Source organism: Phoenix dactylifera, chromosome 11 (assembly GCF_051530095.1).
Source record: "Phoenix dactylifera cultivar Ajwa chromosome 11, Ajwa_hap1_PhDact_Kaust_v1.1, whole genome shotgun sequence".
NCBI classification, from domain to species: domain Eukaryota; kingdom Viridiplantae; phylum Streptophyta; class Magnoliopsida; order Arecales; family Arecaceae; genus Phoenix; species Phoenix dactylifera.
In genome coordinates, this window is record NC_143200.1 from 1,701,369 (window position 1) to 1,717,894 (window position 16,526).

Consider the following 16,526-nt stretch of genomic DNA (forward strand, 5'->3'; position numbering starts at 1 on the left):
TGAACAGTTTAACTTGCAAGCAATTTGCCTATAATTCTATCACTTAGGCCACTGAATGACCATTAAATATGGATCGCATGCAGCAAAAGATTCAAGGGGCTGCCAATGACACTAGATTAAGGCATCACATTAGGTCATCATTCGGTAGATCGCCGAAGCCGGCACCAATAGTATGGGAAAGGTGAAGGGCCAGAAGCTTGTGGTAAACTAATGTTGAGCCCAACTTCCAACTTCAATAGCCTAAACAAATGGTAAACTATGTCAAATGTTTCATCACAGCATCTAGATGATGCAGATTTGAGGCATCAGGTTGGGCTACAATTTAAATTAGATTTGATGCATCATGTCAAGTGTTTGATCATGTCATCTGAAAGTAATCGCTTACATCAAAAAAAAAAAAAAACATTATTATGTAACACCTTCATCTTAAGCAGACTTGAATATTGAGTATTGTAACAGGGTCATCTATGCAAACAGCCATCAGATTAAATTATAAAAAAAAAAAAAAAGTTTTGTCAGTATTCTTAGTTCAAGTTTCATTTCTTATTGATGAGTTGTAATATTATGAGTGAGTGATTTGGGTGAGGATATACAATTGGTGGCTTAGTTACATCCAATCGAACCACTTCTTGTTTGTGATAGGATTATCGATGATTTAAGAACATCAAGTGATAATTAGGTCGGTGGAAAGTTACAAGATATAGTTGACAGGGGAGATAAGGATAGAAGGAAAACAAATTGAAAAGTTTAGAAGGAATATGAGAGAACATAAGCATGAGTAATGATATCGACATACAAATTTTCAATACTTAGGGAAAGTAGTTGCTAAGTGTAACTTAACCAAATCTTCTCCTCCTGTACCTTGTCTTTAAACCTCCAAGGCGAACTACCAAATCCAGAACCACATCATATATCAGTCAACCATACCTAATATAACATTGCATCAGCTTCCTTGGACCATCTTTGTTCAAGCTTCTTTCCATCATGCTAGCTTATCCCATCATTTAGACATTTGTTAATGGTGACAACCTCTAGAAGTACATCTAAAATAAGTGCCATGTGTGGGCATACAGGAGACAAATTGATTGTTGAACTAACAAAGCAACAACCTCAAATCGGTTGGCTCGGTAGGGTCTTCTATAACTAATCATGTCCCGCGACAAATGTTACATTGTGTAATTCTAATGTAATGCAACCTACTTGTCCATTATTTCGAGATGTTCCGAATAGATAAACCAAGAGATTAAGCTTGTTAACATAAACGGTAGGTTTCTTTACATGATTGTTATGTCCTCAATTTTAGAATGGCAAAGAGGGCCTTTTGATTTTTGTCGTGATCGATCAAAAGGTGCATATCCATTAGTGACCAAATCAATATTTTAGTTTTACATAGGATACATGAGATGGAGTACACTAGTCTCTTGCTTGACTTGTAATAAAAGCATATGCTTTGTCGACAAAATAGGAAGGGATGCTGTGTAAGGTAGCCACTAGGCCACTCCGGTATAACTATCTTAGTTATAATCCTTAGGTTTAGAGGGCTAACTCTCTTCTGGCACTCCTAAACACTCTCGATTCTTAAAAAAATTTGGGCCTATCCTAGTATTTGATGCCACTACCAACACACTTCTATTTTTTATTCAACCAATACACTTCTATTAATAGGTAAGTTTAAACTTTTCAGATCATAAAAGTTTGAAATATTTATACTGCTGGCTTGACGTATGGTTTTCAATAATGATATTATAATTATTATAATTGGCATTATAACGGTTTGCAACCCCCTCCTGTTACATTATTGAGATAATAGTACAAAATAGTAGCAACTATTATTTTTTATTTTTTTTATTATAATAGACCATCACAATATACATAATGACCACTATTTTTATTTATAGTTTCTTTTAAAAAATAATATTTTAAATTTCAATTCTTTTTCTCTCAAAATCCTTCAGGAAATGATCATACAATCCAAAAATATGTATTTTTATGTAAAAAAATAATCATTTTTTATTATTTCTTGCTATGTTCTATTATAACACTATTTTAATAGTCATTATTTCAATGATTATTTTAATATTGAAATTTAAAATATTATTTTTTAAGAATAAGATTGATTTTTCGATCAAAAGAGGTACGATGCGAAATCTTCAATTAGTGACCATTAAATATCTGATCAGTATCCCCTCCAAACAATTTTTATCTGATCACAACAATTCATCAGTTACTCTTTTAAAAGTTATGTTCAATATTGCACTAGCTAAATAACATATCAAAGATTATGCAATCACATGTATTGAATTTTACGGTCACTAATCAGAATCCTATGCTTTAAATTTCAACATGCTTTTTCGCCTTTTTCTTTTTGAAAAGAAATACGTAGGTTTAACCATTCAAACAATCATATGTTCATCCCCTAGTTAATCTTCTAGTAAACTCCCAAGGATATGGCCCCTCAAAGCCAGTTTTCTATGCTTAACCTCTCCTGAAAACCAATTATATGATCATGATCACCCACTTTAGTAGAAAAGGATAAAAGTTGATATAAATTTTGACCAGAAAAGGTAGGCATATCCAAACTTTCATTGCTCATATAAATTTTGACCAGCAAAGGTAGGCATATCCAAGCTTTCATTGCTTTTTCTTTCCTCTGAGTCCACCTTTCCAGGCCACTCCTTTCACAGTTTCACCACAGTAAAACTCAAGCCGTACCATGGGACCGAGGGTTCCTTTGTCGCCACCTTTAGCTTATCCTTCTCCTCCCTAGGCTTCTGCAACCTGGGTTGGGAGAAGGAGAGACATCGTTTTCAATCTTTTCCGAAATAAACTTTAGCAGCATAAAGACCATCCGTTCAATGACTGCCAAGGTAGAACAAGTGCACAACTAAATGCAAAGTTAGGGGTATGAGTACGGAAATTGAGATTCCGACATCGCCACTGGAACCATGTCCTTTTGTTACCCACGTACATGGGAATTCTCCTAATGTACAGACCTTTTTATTAAATGCTTTTTTTATGTCTATGATATTCCGAGTTGGGATGTGATAACTCGTGCTTAGTCCGACATTTAGTTTGTAATGAGCCGTACAGACATGGTTATTAAAGAATTTAAATAATAACTTCTAGGCTGAAGTTCCAAATTATTACAAATAATCTCAAAGCAGACCTAGCTCATAGCCTATAAAGACTAAAAAACACTGCAGCACGGGCATATTTGAGCTCATCACGAGCTAATCGGGACGTTTGTAATTGGATTTGGATTTTTAGCCTAGTGAGAATGTTATGATTTAAACAGAAGAAGTATGTGATGATATGTACGAGCAAACCCAGATAATATCCTCCAGCTAGCTATTTTTAGTAAGGTTCTGGATTGTTACATGATACTGCAGATAAGGATGATAATGCTTAATTATTTAATTTATTTCAACCTATTGTAAATCAAACTATATTATTTGATTAATAAAATAATTAAATTCGAATATATATATACACACACTAGATAAAATAGGCTGAATTTGGGTTGATGGATTTATGATCTATAATATATTAGATCCGATCCATATTTTATCCGACCCAACCTGACTGCGGCCCCTAACTACATATTCTAATTTTTTTGTCAATTTTTTATGCTTTGGATACCATATATCTTGTACGTCCTCAATGAAGGCCTATATTTTGTCTATTTAGGGTTTGTAGGAGCTCTATGGAGCCGGTGTCATGGATAATGTGCATTTTAAAAGATTCGTTGAGGGAGGGTTGAGGATTTGGCTGATCCCTGCCCGTCTATTATTAGATGAAACAAATGTATGAGAAACATCTATCAAACTATCAAAAAAATAATAAAAAATTAAACTCAACTGAGGTGTATAAAATACTAATGAAATGGGTTGTAGAAGAATCCGAAGGCTATAGCTTTCTTGTGAAATAGTCGTAACAAATTTGATTATAACTTCTCTCACAACTAAAGTTTGAGCATCTGAAATAGAAGTAGATCTGTTGGTTTCATAAACTTGTGCATGACCTTCTCTTCGATAAAACTATACAAGAAAATCAGAACAATATTTGTACAAATTGTTGCAATCAAACCCAAAATATAAGCAAATAATTTTATGGGCAACATAAGTTTACAAAGCAATATAACAATTAATAGACATTTAGGATTACTTTTTTATGGAACATTGTAGCATTTGTTCACTTGATTTTTATAAAAGTTGTAATTTTTCAGGAAACAATTAGGCAAAAACTTTAAAATCCTTCATTAAGTAAATGAAAGACCATAGTAGAACAACCCAGCTTCAGAATAGAAAGCTATAAAAATGAAAGGAAAAACAAAAACACAAGGAAGATAGATGGAAGTAACAACAAGGTATCAACCAATAACAACCAAATTAAAAGGAGGCTTAACCCGACAACAACCAGTATCGATAAATCTAATTCTTAAGCAAAAAAAAGTAGCATTGTTGTTGTGTTTATGTTTTTGTTTCTACATAAATTAGTAAAATACCACATGAATATTGATAGTAAAGTAACTGTTTTTATTTTTATTTTCGCTCTTTTGTGAAAGCAATAAATCTTTACATCAAAAGCTCTAAAATTTTTACAAATACTTTTAAAAATCATGAGGGTTTCACTACATATGTTGTTCGGTATATGGTTCATATCCCTTCTCAATTGAATCCGACCGCTAATTGGAATGATTCACTTTTTTCGAAAACGAAAGCAGAAAGCAAAAGCGACAACAAGCATGTCCTTAATATGATCTTGTACATCATTATTTCCATTCCTCTGTCTCACATTTGGTTCACAGTCCACCTAACTGAAACTTACCCTTACTGATCTCAGCAGTAACTACTATTCCCACATGTACATATCCAATTGATCACTATTAGATGTTTCTACATCAACTCCTGCATAACATATCCTCTACAATCCTGAACAGAGATTAGTAGTTGGCTTCCTAAATTTCAACATAATGGTTCTAACTTTTTTTTTCTTTGATGATATGGGAGATCAAAAAAGACAGGGCCACCCAGAGCACAATGCTACTATTTTGATGAGAACTGGACCTCACCTTTACCCAAGATACTAGACAATTAGTTTGTCCACCAAGAAATTCTATTTTTTTCTTGGACCACCAAAACAGAGTCCTTTCCTCACCAAAACCAGAGGCTAGCTCAGCTGTTTGGTGATAGGACAGCCACACATTAAGATTTGCCGGCGGAATGCAGAGGGAATGGTTTGCATGGTGATTTGTGTGGATTTACTTGGATTCCATGCAACGTATTCTTCACGGAACCGAACTCGTGCCTTGTCTCTCACCATACGGTGACTCTAAGCAGAAGGAAAAGAAGGAAATCTGCCGCCAAAGCAAAAGTTTCCAATGATTCCAGTTTGTACTCTTGCGTCGGCAGCTGAGTAAAAGTTTGTCCAGGTGAACCGGTGAGCATACTCTCGAGGTGACTAGAAAGTAGAAACTAAAACAAAGATGGGCCTCTTAAATTATTTTATTCCTTAACATGAAATACTTTAATGGCCCATGCCGTTGGATCCTGGACCATCTGATTAACGAGCTCTAACTAAAAGTTCCTTCCTTTACGAGAAGCTGGTGGAGCAGCATAAATACATCAACTCTCTCTAACATTGCTTTTCTTCGTACCATTAACTAAAACAATAAGCTAATCCAATGCGTAATTAAGTACCAGTACTTAAATCAGGGGATAAGCAATGTTAAGAAGAAAAGTTGATGGTCACCTGTTACATATTTGTGATTATTATAACAATTTTGATGGCAAAGTTAACATTAAGTACAGATACATGAGCTGCAAGTATAGTCTTGTATGCATAAAGTTTTTTTGAACATTTTATGAAGAATTACGTAGCTATGATGCATGATGACTAATAAGCTCCATTCATGCACCTATTCTATCAAAGAGGAGGAGAAAAAAAATTGGAGAAAGCAGCTAAGCTGGCTGGTTTGGCATGGCTATTGACCTATTGAAAAGTTCAGTCGAGTAGCAAACAATGACTCATTATTGGATAAAGCCAGTCTGAGATCCATTATACATGTTGTGAATCCGAGGCTAGCCTGATTTGTTTCAAACATGTGGCCTTGTTGCATGCATGATGAGTCATAATGGCATCATCATGTATATTATCCCTTTTGTATCAGCTTTGCCAAGAAATATTATGTAAATTTCATTTCCTCTTTGTTTGAACACTGTGTATAATCCTCATTTCAAATAAACTTTGATGCAATTCAAGACAATAACTTGTGCACAACATTATCCCATCTTTTCCTCAAAGAAATTACTCGTGCACAATATATGACTGTTTGCAGTCTATCCAACTGCCTCTGAGTCAAATGTTTGGTGAGAGCACTTTTGGTAAAGGTTTCTCCTGAGAGGCATCTGGTTCTGCCAAGACCATAGCTCTACCAGTACAGCACAGCAGGTGATGACCTCATCTGAGTTATTACCTTCCTTAAAAATCTATACCATGGATTGCTGACAGGTTACTACATTAAAATTACAAATGCATGGCACCAAAAACTCAAAAGAGAAAGGTAAACAGCAAACCCAGTGCCATCTTTACATAAAAAGTACCATATGGTCATCTTGGAAAATTCCATTGGTAATGGATTTGCTGGGCTCATTGCATCACCATCAATTATATAACTGCACCACATCATTTTCCATCTAATGGAGTTGAGTAGGCTATATGAATTAGTTCTCTCCATGGATTAATCAATGGTAACTTTTAACAGAACCACCTGCTCCTTTGTTGTGCCATTGTCCTCATCATAACCACTGGCTGTTTCTCACCTAATGGAAGCACTTATTATTATTATTATTGTTATTTAATATGTGGGCATGGGGATGGTGAACAGTCCTTGCTTCTTTTTTTTTAAGGTGGGCCATCTTCACTTTCAGAGATTTGGATGTCTGGATGCCTGTTAAGTTTATCTATATATTTTTTGTGTTAGTGTTATTTCTCCCTCTCTGTAAGCTAGAACTCAGCCATCTCCATCAGTTGTGTTTTCTGCCCTGTCCTGCCCTTTGTTCTCTCCATCATTTTCCCAGGAAGATTTGTGCAGTTGGAGGGGCTCTCTCCATGAGATTCGCATAAAGGGCTGGGAAGGGACAGCCTCTGAAATTCTTAGGTGAGATGGGTTCATGGGCTTTTTCCGGTCTCCTGGATTCTCTTAGATTATAGGCTTGTGTATATTGGTCATGTTCTTCTTATTGGTGGTTATGTTTTCCCTTTGAGCAAAGGTTTTATAAGAATCTGAACTGAATGGTTGCTGGTATTGGTTTAGTGGGATTCAGTGTTCTGTGCTAATATATTCTGATGGATGCTCAGGTTTTTTGGAGAGTGAGGTACTTTTATGGCAGAAGATATTATGGAAATCCCAGGAATTAATTGCCACTCTTGTTCTTCTCTCCGGGAGCGGCGTTTCCGGAGGTAGATATTTTGGTCGGCATGCTCAGATAAAATGCCAGGGTGTTTCTTTAAATTTTTCTTAGTTTTATAAAGACACAAATTTTACATATTAATGGAGATACATTTTGAGGAAATTAATAGTGATAAATTTTGATTCACTTACTTGAAAAAATAATTATATGGCGGGTAACGATGAATTGCTTTCTTGACTGAATTTGGTGTCAAATGACAGAAAACTTTGCTACTCAGAGCAACAATTACCCCATGTCTCTTATTATTGATGGTAAAACACTGTATTGAATCCATCTCTATTGAACCTCATCTTAGTCTTAATGATGAGTTGGTTCTCCATGGATATTCGTATACAGAGAAAATTATATGTGCTTCAGAGTCATCTTCATGCGTTAAATCCTGATGGACATTGATAAATAGATTCAGCTTTTCTACTAAAACAGAAGGTATTTGTGGAGTAATGTTGGGATATCATTATTATGCCTGAGGTTCAGCCAGCCCCAATGGTGTTGTCAGCTTTTATTATGGCAGGTTTTCTTGACAGAAAGAGGAATTGTGTGATAATAGGACCTATCGATCATGTTAGCCATCTGATCTTTTGTCAATACAACTGTTTACATACATTGCCTTTGCCTTCAGTTGTTGTTTTTCTTTCTTCTGAAGTAGATGGAAGGTTAAAGTTATATTCTGGAAAACATTGGACACATGCTTCGGGGTGACATCGTATTATTTAGGCTTACAAATTTTTTGAGCAAAAGGTGGAAAATTCCACCCATTTAGGTTTACAAGTAAAAGAATTTTGCTAGACTTGCTCGCAGAAAGTGAATTAAGTAAAACACCAGACATGAAAATGAAAAGATCAAGATTCGCCATCTTAGTACCGGACTCCGTACCGATGCCACAACAACACTATATTGGTACGGTATGGTACGTAGTCTTTTCGGCATACCGAATGTTGGTATACCTCCCATACCAGATACTTGTACCGAACCGATATAGTACGGTATGCCCCGTACCGTTCGGTACGGCGAACTAGAAAAAAGATGCTTCAACTATATTACTTTCATTGAAAGTGAAATGCATTGTGTATTTTTGTTTCTATAATGTGCACATAGGAGAGCTATTCACATCTTGACAAACACAAGCCCTTTAATGCTTGTCAACATGTTAGTGTGACCTATATTGTCCTCTCTCTGACTGAAAGATAGCGAGTGTAGTTATCAACCTCATATACTTGTTTCCTCTCCATTCTGCATAAACAGTCTTTCCACTGGTTGCCCATCTCTCAAGTTGTGAATCATGAAAGCTATTCCGTCACCGATCTTTTGTGCATTAAGTTCACGTAATTTTATCATGCTAACTGATGCTGGCATTTATTATTTTAGGCTAACTTGGTTATAACTTGCTTCTACGTTAATAAACATAAACAACAAGATTTATTCCAAATCTTTGCACCTCTCTCAAATTGTAAAAGAGATAGTAAAAGTTAGTAACTCTTGTATATGTGCAAATCAATAGCAATATTTCCAAGAATATATATGGCTAGGTTGCTCCATTTGAAAGCACTCCAATTGTTTTAAGTTTCTTCTACTAGAATGAAAGTATTTTGAATCACAAACCAAGGTGTTTTCATGGATTCTATTTTCCGTAGACTTATTGTTGAATGCAATATTGATATAGGATTGTGCTTTATTCTGACATTATTGCACATTCAATTTCAGCATATCAGGAGTGCGTGAAGATATATTAAACATCTCACCTCGGCTATCTTATCACAATCCTGTAAGCATCCAACTCATCTTCATTGGCAATTTGGTTCATTGCTAATTTTATATTATACCTCCTATGTGCATAAATATTGGTGGCCCAAAAACTAGTATGCTGCAACAATCATTTTTTGTTATATTTAAGCTTCCTTTTTTGGCCTATATTCTGAGCTTCAAAAGGAAAACTCAAATCAAGCCTTGCTTGCATGTGCATCCAAGGAGGTCGCCTTATCACAAAAATGAGAAAATGATAAAGAGCATATAGCAAAAAAGGGATGCCCCTTTGTGAAGTAGCAAATTATGCAAGCTGCTTCCCCTTTTTTGTTTTTTTGTTTTTTTTTTTTTTTGGTTGGGGGGGGGGGGGGGGGAGGGGGGTGAAGGGAATTTTAAGAGGTCTCCTTATGAGAAAAATGATAAAAGAGCATATAAACAAAAGAGTGAATTCCCTTTGTGAAGTGGCAAACCTTGGAAGGAATTCTCCAAGCAAGAGCAACTCATTAGTCTAACTATTCAAGCAAGAAATAAAGAACCTCCTGCATTTACTTTTCCTTATGGAAACTTATTTCTAAACTTTCTTCTATTAATCTAGTTCCATGCCATCAAACTGCTTGTGGAACTTTGCTTCTTGCTTTTTTCGCCTATGATTGGCCAATAAGAATTTCCAAGTTAAAGGAAGATATTGTTGAGTTTCACTCAGAATATAAGCCAATCAGTTCTAGTGAAGAAAAAAGTAGCAGCATGTAGATAACTGACACATCCTATGTGATAGAGAAAGCTCTTTTTGTCAAAATCATTTCCAGTAAGACCCTTGCTGTGTATGGCTATCCATGCAAAGCCTTGGATAATGGTAGAATACATAGGCATCCAAAACTTCTTATTTGGAGAGAGTTTTTCCATAAAGAAAAAAAACATAATATGATCATATAAAATAGATTCCTTCAGACTTCAAACTCCTAAAATTTTCCCTTGTTCTGTCATTTTTTTCAAGGGGAGAATTTCTTTTAATTTGTTCAAATTCCTGATTAACATAAAATGTTATGCATAAACTTCTTTGAGTTTTTTAATGTAGTGATTAGCACAAAATGCTAAATTATTGTTTCTTATACAGTTAGGAAGCCTTAGCTACCTCTGCACCCTTATTTTAACTAGTCTCGCTACTATTGGCTGATTGATCAGTGCCACCTTGCTTTTTTTAAAACATCAGTTCCAATGCGATTCATTCTTTCTTTAGGAAATGAAGTCATTGTTTAATTTGGTTCTACTTCTACAAGAGGTGGAGATTAATAACTTTCCTTCTGCTCTGTAAAGCCTGTTACGGAAGAATTCCTCACAGTACAGTCCATTATAATGTTCTCTATTAAGTAGATTCTAGTTACTAGTTAAAGTTAGTGGCTGGTTTTTGGTGCATATGAACTAGGAAATCTAGAGGATTACAATTCTAATTTCCTAAATGTTAAATTTGCAAACATCAGAGAAAATCTCATGCTAAACAAGATTAACTTCTTGGTATGGTTATACCACCGTTAAGATAACTGAAGAGACATCAAACTATTTGTCTCCAAACACTAGCACTAAGATCTGATGTTGATTAACTTCAAAAGATCTCCTTTCTTAGCTTAACCAGCGGACAACCTATATTTTATTCTTATTCTCAGTAGATCTCTGATTCTAAAGTATTTCTAGCTGGTGATATTATTAGTGTATAGATGTGTCAGTCAATGCATATATAAGATAATGTATTCCTTGGCAATAAGATGTGAATAGGAGAATTTTTTATGTACTTATCTGCACTGTTGGAAAATTGCAATCATTAGAAGTTCAATAAGGCCGTGCTGTACAAATGTTTATGTTATCTTGGATAAATGTTTCTGGATCTCATCAGTACTTATTAAAATTCAACATGCAGGCTATACACCTAGAGAGAAGATTACATGACCAAAATTCTATGAGCTTTCAAGAGATGGCATCAGTGTGTAGCTCCAGAATATCCATTTCTTCAACTGAAACTCCAGTTTCAAAGGTTGTTCCTAATACTTTTTCAGATTTAAGGATACATGAATATTTCCTCGAGTATCCAAAATTTAGTTAAACAGTCAGTATGCACATGCTTGTTACTAAATGTTTGTATTTAAATTTTTCAACAATCTGAGGTAGATTTCTTTCTTTATTAGAATAACTTAGTGAATATATTATTGAGACAATAACCTAAGTGAATATAGATCAAACAAAATAAGTGTGGTTGCTTCGTTCTGCAATCTTAAACTATGAAATTTTTAACTGTGTTATTTACACAAGAACATGTTAAATACATGGTGCTAATAACATTTTTTTTTAAAAAAAACAAGATGAGTGCCTTCTTCTAATCTGATACTCTTTGTGTTGAACACTAATACATCTGAAATAATGTGCATACATACCTTGCCTGTTGTTGGTCAACAGGGTCAAGTACATAAGATGAGTGTTAGAGTTGAGAATGCTAGGGAAAATTCATGGCAAAAATAGGAAGGATCAGTTAGATATGATTACATTCAGGAAGCACGATAGATAACCAACCGAGGGTAATGTGGCAGAGAATTGATGTATAAAAGGGTTAGGAAAAAGAGGAGGGGTTGGGGGGCTGGTAAGTTTGTGAGAATAAGCTTGAGAAGCTTGTCTTGACAAGTGATGTATCAATAGAAATAAATGGCAAATAAGGAATCAATAGCCAATCCCAAATATGTTTTAATTGGCTTGTTTTTTTTTTTTTTTTTGTTTTTCCTACTTTTTATTCATTCAAATGGTTCTATTGTGGCTAGAGATCCTCATGCTAAAGAAGTTTAATATTACCCATTTTATCTAGGCAGAAAATTATTTACTAAAAGAATGACTTTCTTTGTCATCTATGTGCCCTGTAACTCATGACAATGTGAAGTACTACTGCAAAAATACATATTGATTCTAAGTTTACAAATGACTGACCTTTCTGTATGCTTCATGAAGTCTGTTGCAGAATTAGTTAAGGAGATCTCCACTCTTGAGCTGGAAGTTATACATTTGGAACAGTACCTCCTCTTATTATATCGGACTGCATTTGACCGGTATCTAGCCAGCTCCTCTACTGCTGCAGGTCATGCCTCTAGGCCTCCTGTAGAATGTCATGCGGGACATCTAAGACAAGATTCTACAATTCAGAAATCACATCAGGCAACTCATTCCGTTAATCCTGATGCAGTAGTTGACAAATCAAGTCATCCTCAAATCCTTCAGCGAGTTCACAAGAGTGCCTCCATTTGCAGGCATACTGAACATTCTCCTGCACATGATTTGGCGTTTAGTTCCAATCTTAAGGATGTAAGTCCATCTCTTTCAATCATAATTTATATCTGCTCATTATGAAAATACCATTCGGCTTTGTCTTTACTATTTAATAAAGCATGAGGTTTGATATGTCAATGTTAATTTTGATACTCTCATTTACTTAAAAGTTTCGTATCTGGATAGTGAAAAAAGTTCACCTTCCTACAATCAGGGTTATAATTAAACTGATCAAATTTAATATGATTACTTAATGTATTCAAACTTCAAAAATAACCATAAATTCTGGGCTTTGGTATGTATTACCTTTGGAGAATATATTTCTTTTTTTTTTTTGTCATCCTGTATATTATGAACATAAGTTCCTTGAATTTCATCATGAAAACGGCATGCCTTTTCCCATCAAATACAGTTTTTGATTTTGTCAATTGTTACCATGATTAAGTCATTGTAATACCTAAGTGCTCATAAACTTCATTTGAGCGTGTCATTTTATCCCCCTGTTCTGAAACTAGAGTGCATTGTCACAAGAATCTGTAATTTTTTTTGTCTGATTGATGCTGCATATATGTTTGAGTGTTTTGCAGGATATACCAAAATCTGTTTCTGGACATCGAAGTCTTGCAAATCATCTTGGTGCCTCTATCACAGACCATGTGCCTGAGATTTCTTGCAAACTTTCTGAAGATATTATCAGATGCATTTCTGCTATTTATTGCAGACTTGCAAATCCTCCTGCTCAACATGTTGTGCAGATGGCTTCACTTACTCCATCTGTGTCATCTTCTAGCACATTTTCTCCACAGGATCCTACTGATAATTGGAGTCCTCAGTGTCCCTATGAAGCTCAAGCAAGTCCCTCTCAATTTGAATCACTTAAAGATAAGAGCTTTCAATACAGTGGTATGGTAGAAGTTCCACAGATACGTATTGATGGTGACAAATTTGGCTATGCCTCGAAGATGCTCAACATTTTCAGGTAATTAATCACCTCAAGGAACACTGAATATTCAAAGTCCTCATTGCTCGCTCTACACATTTTTATAACCAACAAATAACAGGAACATGGTTTCTGTAGTGTATATACAGTTATTTTCAGTGAAAATAACTGAAAATACTAAGAGGGCATTTCATTCTACACCAGATATATCATTACTTAGGTGCTAAATTTGCCAAACTTATACATAGTGATATCATAAGTTAACTAATGCATACTATGAAATGATTCCTTCTGATATATACTCATCTAAAATAATTTCACACAACCAAGTATAGTGTTGTTATGAGATATCCAAAAAAAAAAATTGCCTATACCCTTAATAAACAAACAATAAAATTAGGATACGAAGATACATGGCTTACTGTAAGTTCCTTAATCTGTTTCATAAGATTTTGTTTGTAACAGATCTCTTATTCAACATCTCGAGAACATTGACCCAAGAAAGATGGAGCATGATGAGCAACTTGCTTTCTGGATCAACATTCACAATGCCTTGGTGATGCATGTATGTTCACACCAGCATTCATCTAGATGTTAGATTCGCATGCTTTTTCTCTTGAGAATAAGCAGTATATCTCGTATGTCATACAATACTTACTTTATCATATTTTATGAGATGTCCCAGGCATTTTTAGCTTTTGGACTGCGTGAGAATCACATGAAGAGCACATATTCAATCCTAAAAGTAAGCATTACAGTATACTGTGTCACACTTTGCAACCAAACATATGACCTTTCTCTAAGATATAAGTTGATTTATATTTACAGGCAGCCTATAATGTAGGTGGGCATTCAATAAGTGCTTATGCTATCCAGAGTTCAATTCTTGGATGCCAATCCCATCATCCAGCATTGGTATGTCTTTCATCGTCATATCACCTTTAAGTACAGTTTAAATTAGTACTCACAAAATTATCTAATATATAGTTTTCAAAAATAAAATTTCAGTAGATATTTCTGTTGGTTTGTTTTTATAGTCTTCAGATCCATCAATAATTGCCATGCTTTTCATCTGATTAAATTTGGAGTCATCTACACAAATTCTTTCTAAATAAATACAAAGGCAAGAGATCTCCATTCTTAAAATTTCAGATGAATATGCTTCATTTCGTTATTATTTCGGGGGCTAGGTCTTGCAATTTTTTTTTTTTTTTTTTTTTTTGAAAATAGGATGAGAGAAGCCTGGCCAAGATCGGGTGAGGGAAGCAGATCACTGGTGTCAACACCCAGTGACTTCACCAAGACAGTTGACACCCTCAAGTCTGGCAATATTTTAAGGGCCAGTGATCTATATTTGGACAAACTGATCTATCATGATTTAAATGTTTACTACTTATATTAACAAGAGAAAAAAAAAACATTTTTTTAAGGGCCAGTGATCTATATTTGGACAATCTGATCTATAATGATTTAGTGTTTACTACTTATATAATGATTTAGTGTTTACTACTTATATTAACAAGGAAAAAAAAATACAATGTCCAGGTCACTCTGGTTGCCTTAACACTCTATAATTCATACCTATTTCTGTTCTGTTGCTTTCAAATGATAAACATGTTTTTGACCATTACTGAGAAAATAGAGACAGAAAGTAGCTCCATGTATTAAATCTTTCCCTCTTTCTTCTTCACCTCGACTCCTTCCAAGTCTTAAAGGAATTTAACAGGTTGCTTTCTTGCTGCATGAGTTTAGCCTGGAAACTGTAGAGTCGGTTACCCTTCCTATTGTCTAGTCCTTGAAGTCCCAGAGTTGTTGTAATCACCAATTAAGAGAGAGAGATAGAGAGAGAGAGATGATTAAGAGTTAGACATACAAGATTCACAAGAACATGAACACATGAGCTGGTGCTTCTGAATTGTACTTAAAAATCTTTCAGAAAATGTTCTATCTCATGAATGTAGGCACTGCATTCTCAAACCACATACTCCTGGGGAAGCAAAGTGTTATGCTCACTTGTGTTTCTTAACATTCATATGCAGTGGCTGCGCTCACTCTTCTCACCAGCAGTAAAGTTCATGAATGGGAATGTCAAGCATCCGTATGCTCTTGATCATCCAGAGCCACTTGCGCATTTCGCTCTTTCTTCAGGAGCGTGCTCTGATCCTCCTGTATGACTTGATCCTTATTTCATGTTATAATTTCTCCGTAATCAGCCATTTGTGCAGCTAAACAATTGTTCTCTCAGCTTTCTTTGATATGGATCTGAAGAGAATGCTGTCTCAACTCTTTTAGGTTCGATTCTACACTGCCAGAGGTATCTATAAGGAGCTTGAGCTTGCAAAAGCTGAGTTCATTCGAGCTAATGTCTCTGTCCGGAAGGAGAAGAAGATTGTTCTGCCAAAGATTTTATACTACTTTGCAAAAGATGCATACATAGAATTGTCTGGCCTCATGGAGATGGTCTGCGATTCAATGCCAGATGGCCAGCAAAAAGTCATCAAAGGATGCCTTAGAAGAAGGCTTGATAAGTGCATTGAATGGTCGCCATACAAATCAACTTTCAGATACCTTGTGCATAGAGATTTAGCAAAATAATCGAAAAACGATCTCTTCTTAATTATTGTGGGTGATAATATTCAATGTGATCCTTCAAGAGTAAAGCTATTCATTTGTGTATTTATTGTGTATTAACCATGGTAGGAGTATGTCCTGCAGCATAAACCTTTGTGCTTCACCAGCATTTCATTTAGAGATGAACCATGTTTTCGACATATTAATTGGTAACATTTCAGTAGATTAGTGGATGCTCAAGACCACTGCTGCTCCACAATGTCATTCTTTCATGCTGGTAACAACAAAGCAATTCCCCCAGTAATGTAGCTTACCATGTTACCCCAAAATGAGATGTGGGAGAGGCTAGAACTCGAGTTCCTGGTGCCAGCCCCTGAAGATTTAAACAATAGTTCCAACCTTGAAAGAGTTAAACAATTGCACTAATTATAAGTCATTATTCTGAGTAGAATAAGAATAATAAAGGGTGTTTTGATTGTTTGATACATGCAGCTTCAAATTTT

General features: G+C 35.1%; 1 protein-coding gene across 2 annotated transcripts; it reads left to right on the top strand.

Annotated features, from left to right (window-relative positions):
* Positions 1–6,787: 6,787 nt before the first annotated feature.
* LOC120104602 (uncharacterized) lies at positions 6,788–16,256 on the top strand. 2 transcript variants are annotated; one of them, XM_039116011.2, is made up of 11 exons: positions 6,936–7,159; positions 7,360–7,461; positions 9,174–9,234; positions 11,125–11,238; positions 12,198–12,548; positions 13,100–13,491; positions 13,918–14,017; positions 14,138–14,197; positions 14,281–14,367; positions 15,492–15,620; positions 15,745–16,256. In XM_039116011.2, the coding sequence occupies exons 2-11, from the start codon at positions 7,385–7,387 to the stop codon at positions 16,045–16,047; spliced, it is 1,674 nt and encodes a 557-aa protein (XP_038971939.2). In that variant the 5' UTR covers positions 6,936–7,159; positions 7,360–7,384; the 3' UTR covers positions 16,048–16,256. The 2 variants fall into 2 exon arrangements, with proteins under 2 accessions (XP_038971941.2, XP_038971939.2); XM_039116013.2 differs by lacking the exon at positions 7,360–7,461 and having other exon boundaries at positions 6,788–7,159.
* The last annotated feature ends 270 nt before the right edge of the window (positions 16,257–16,526 follow it).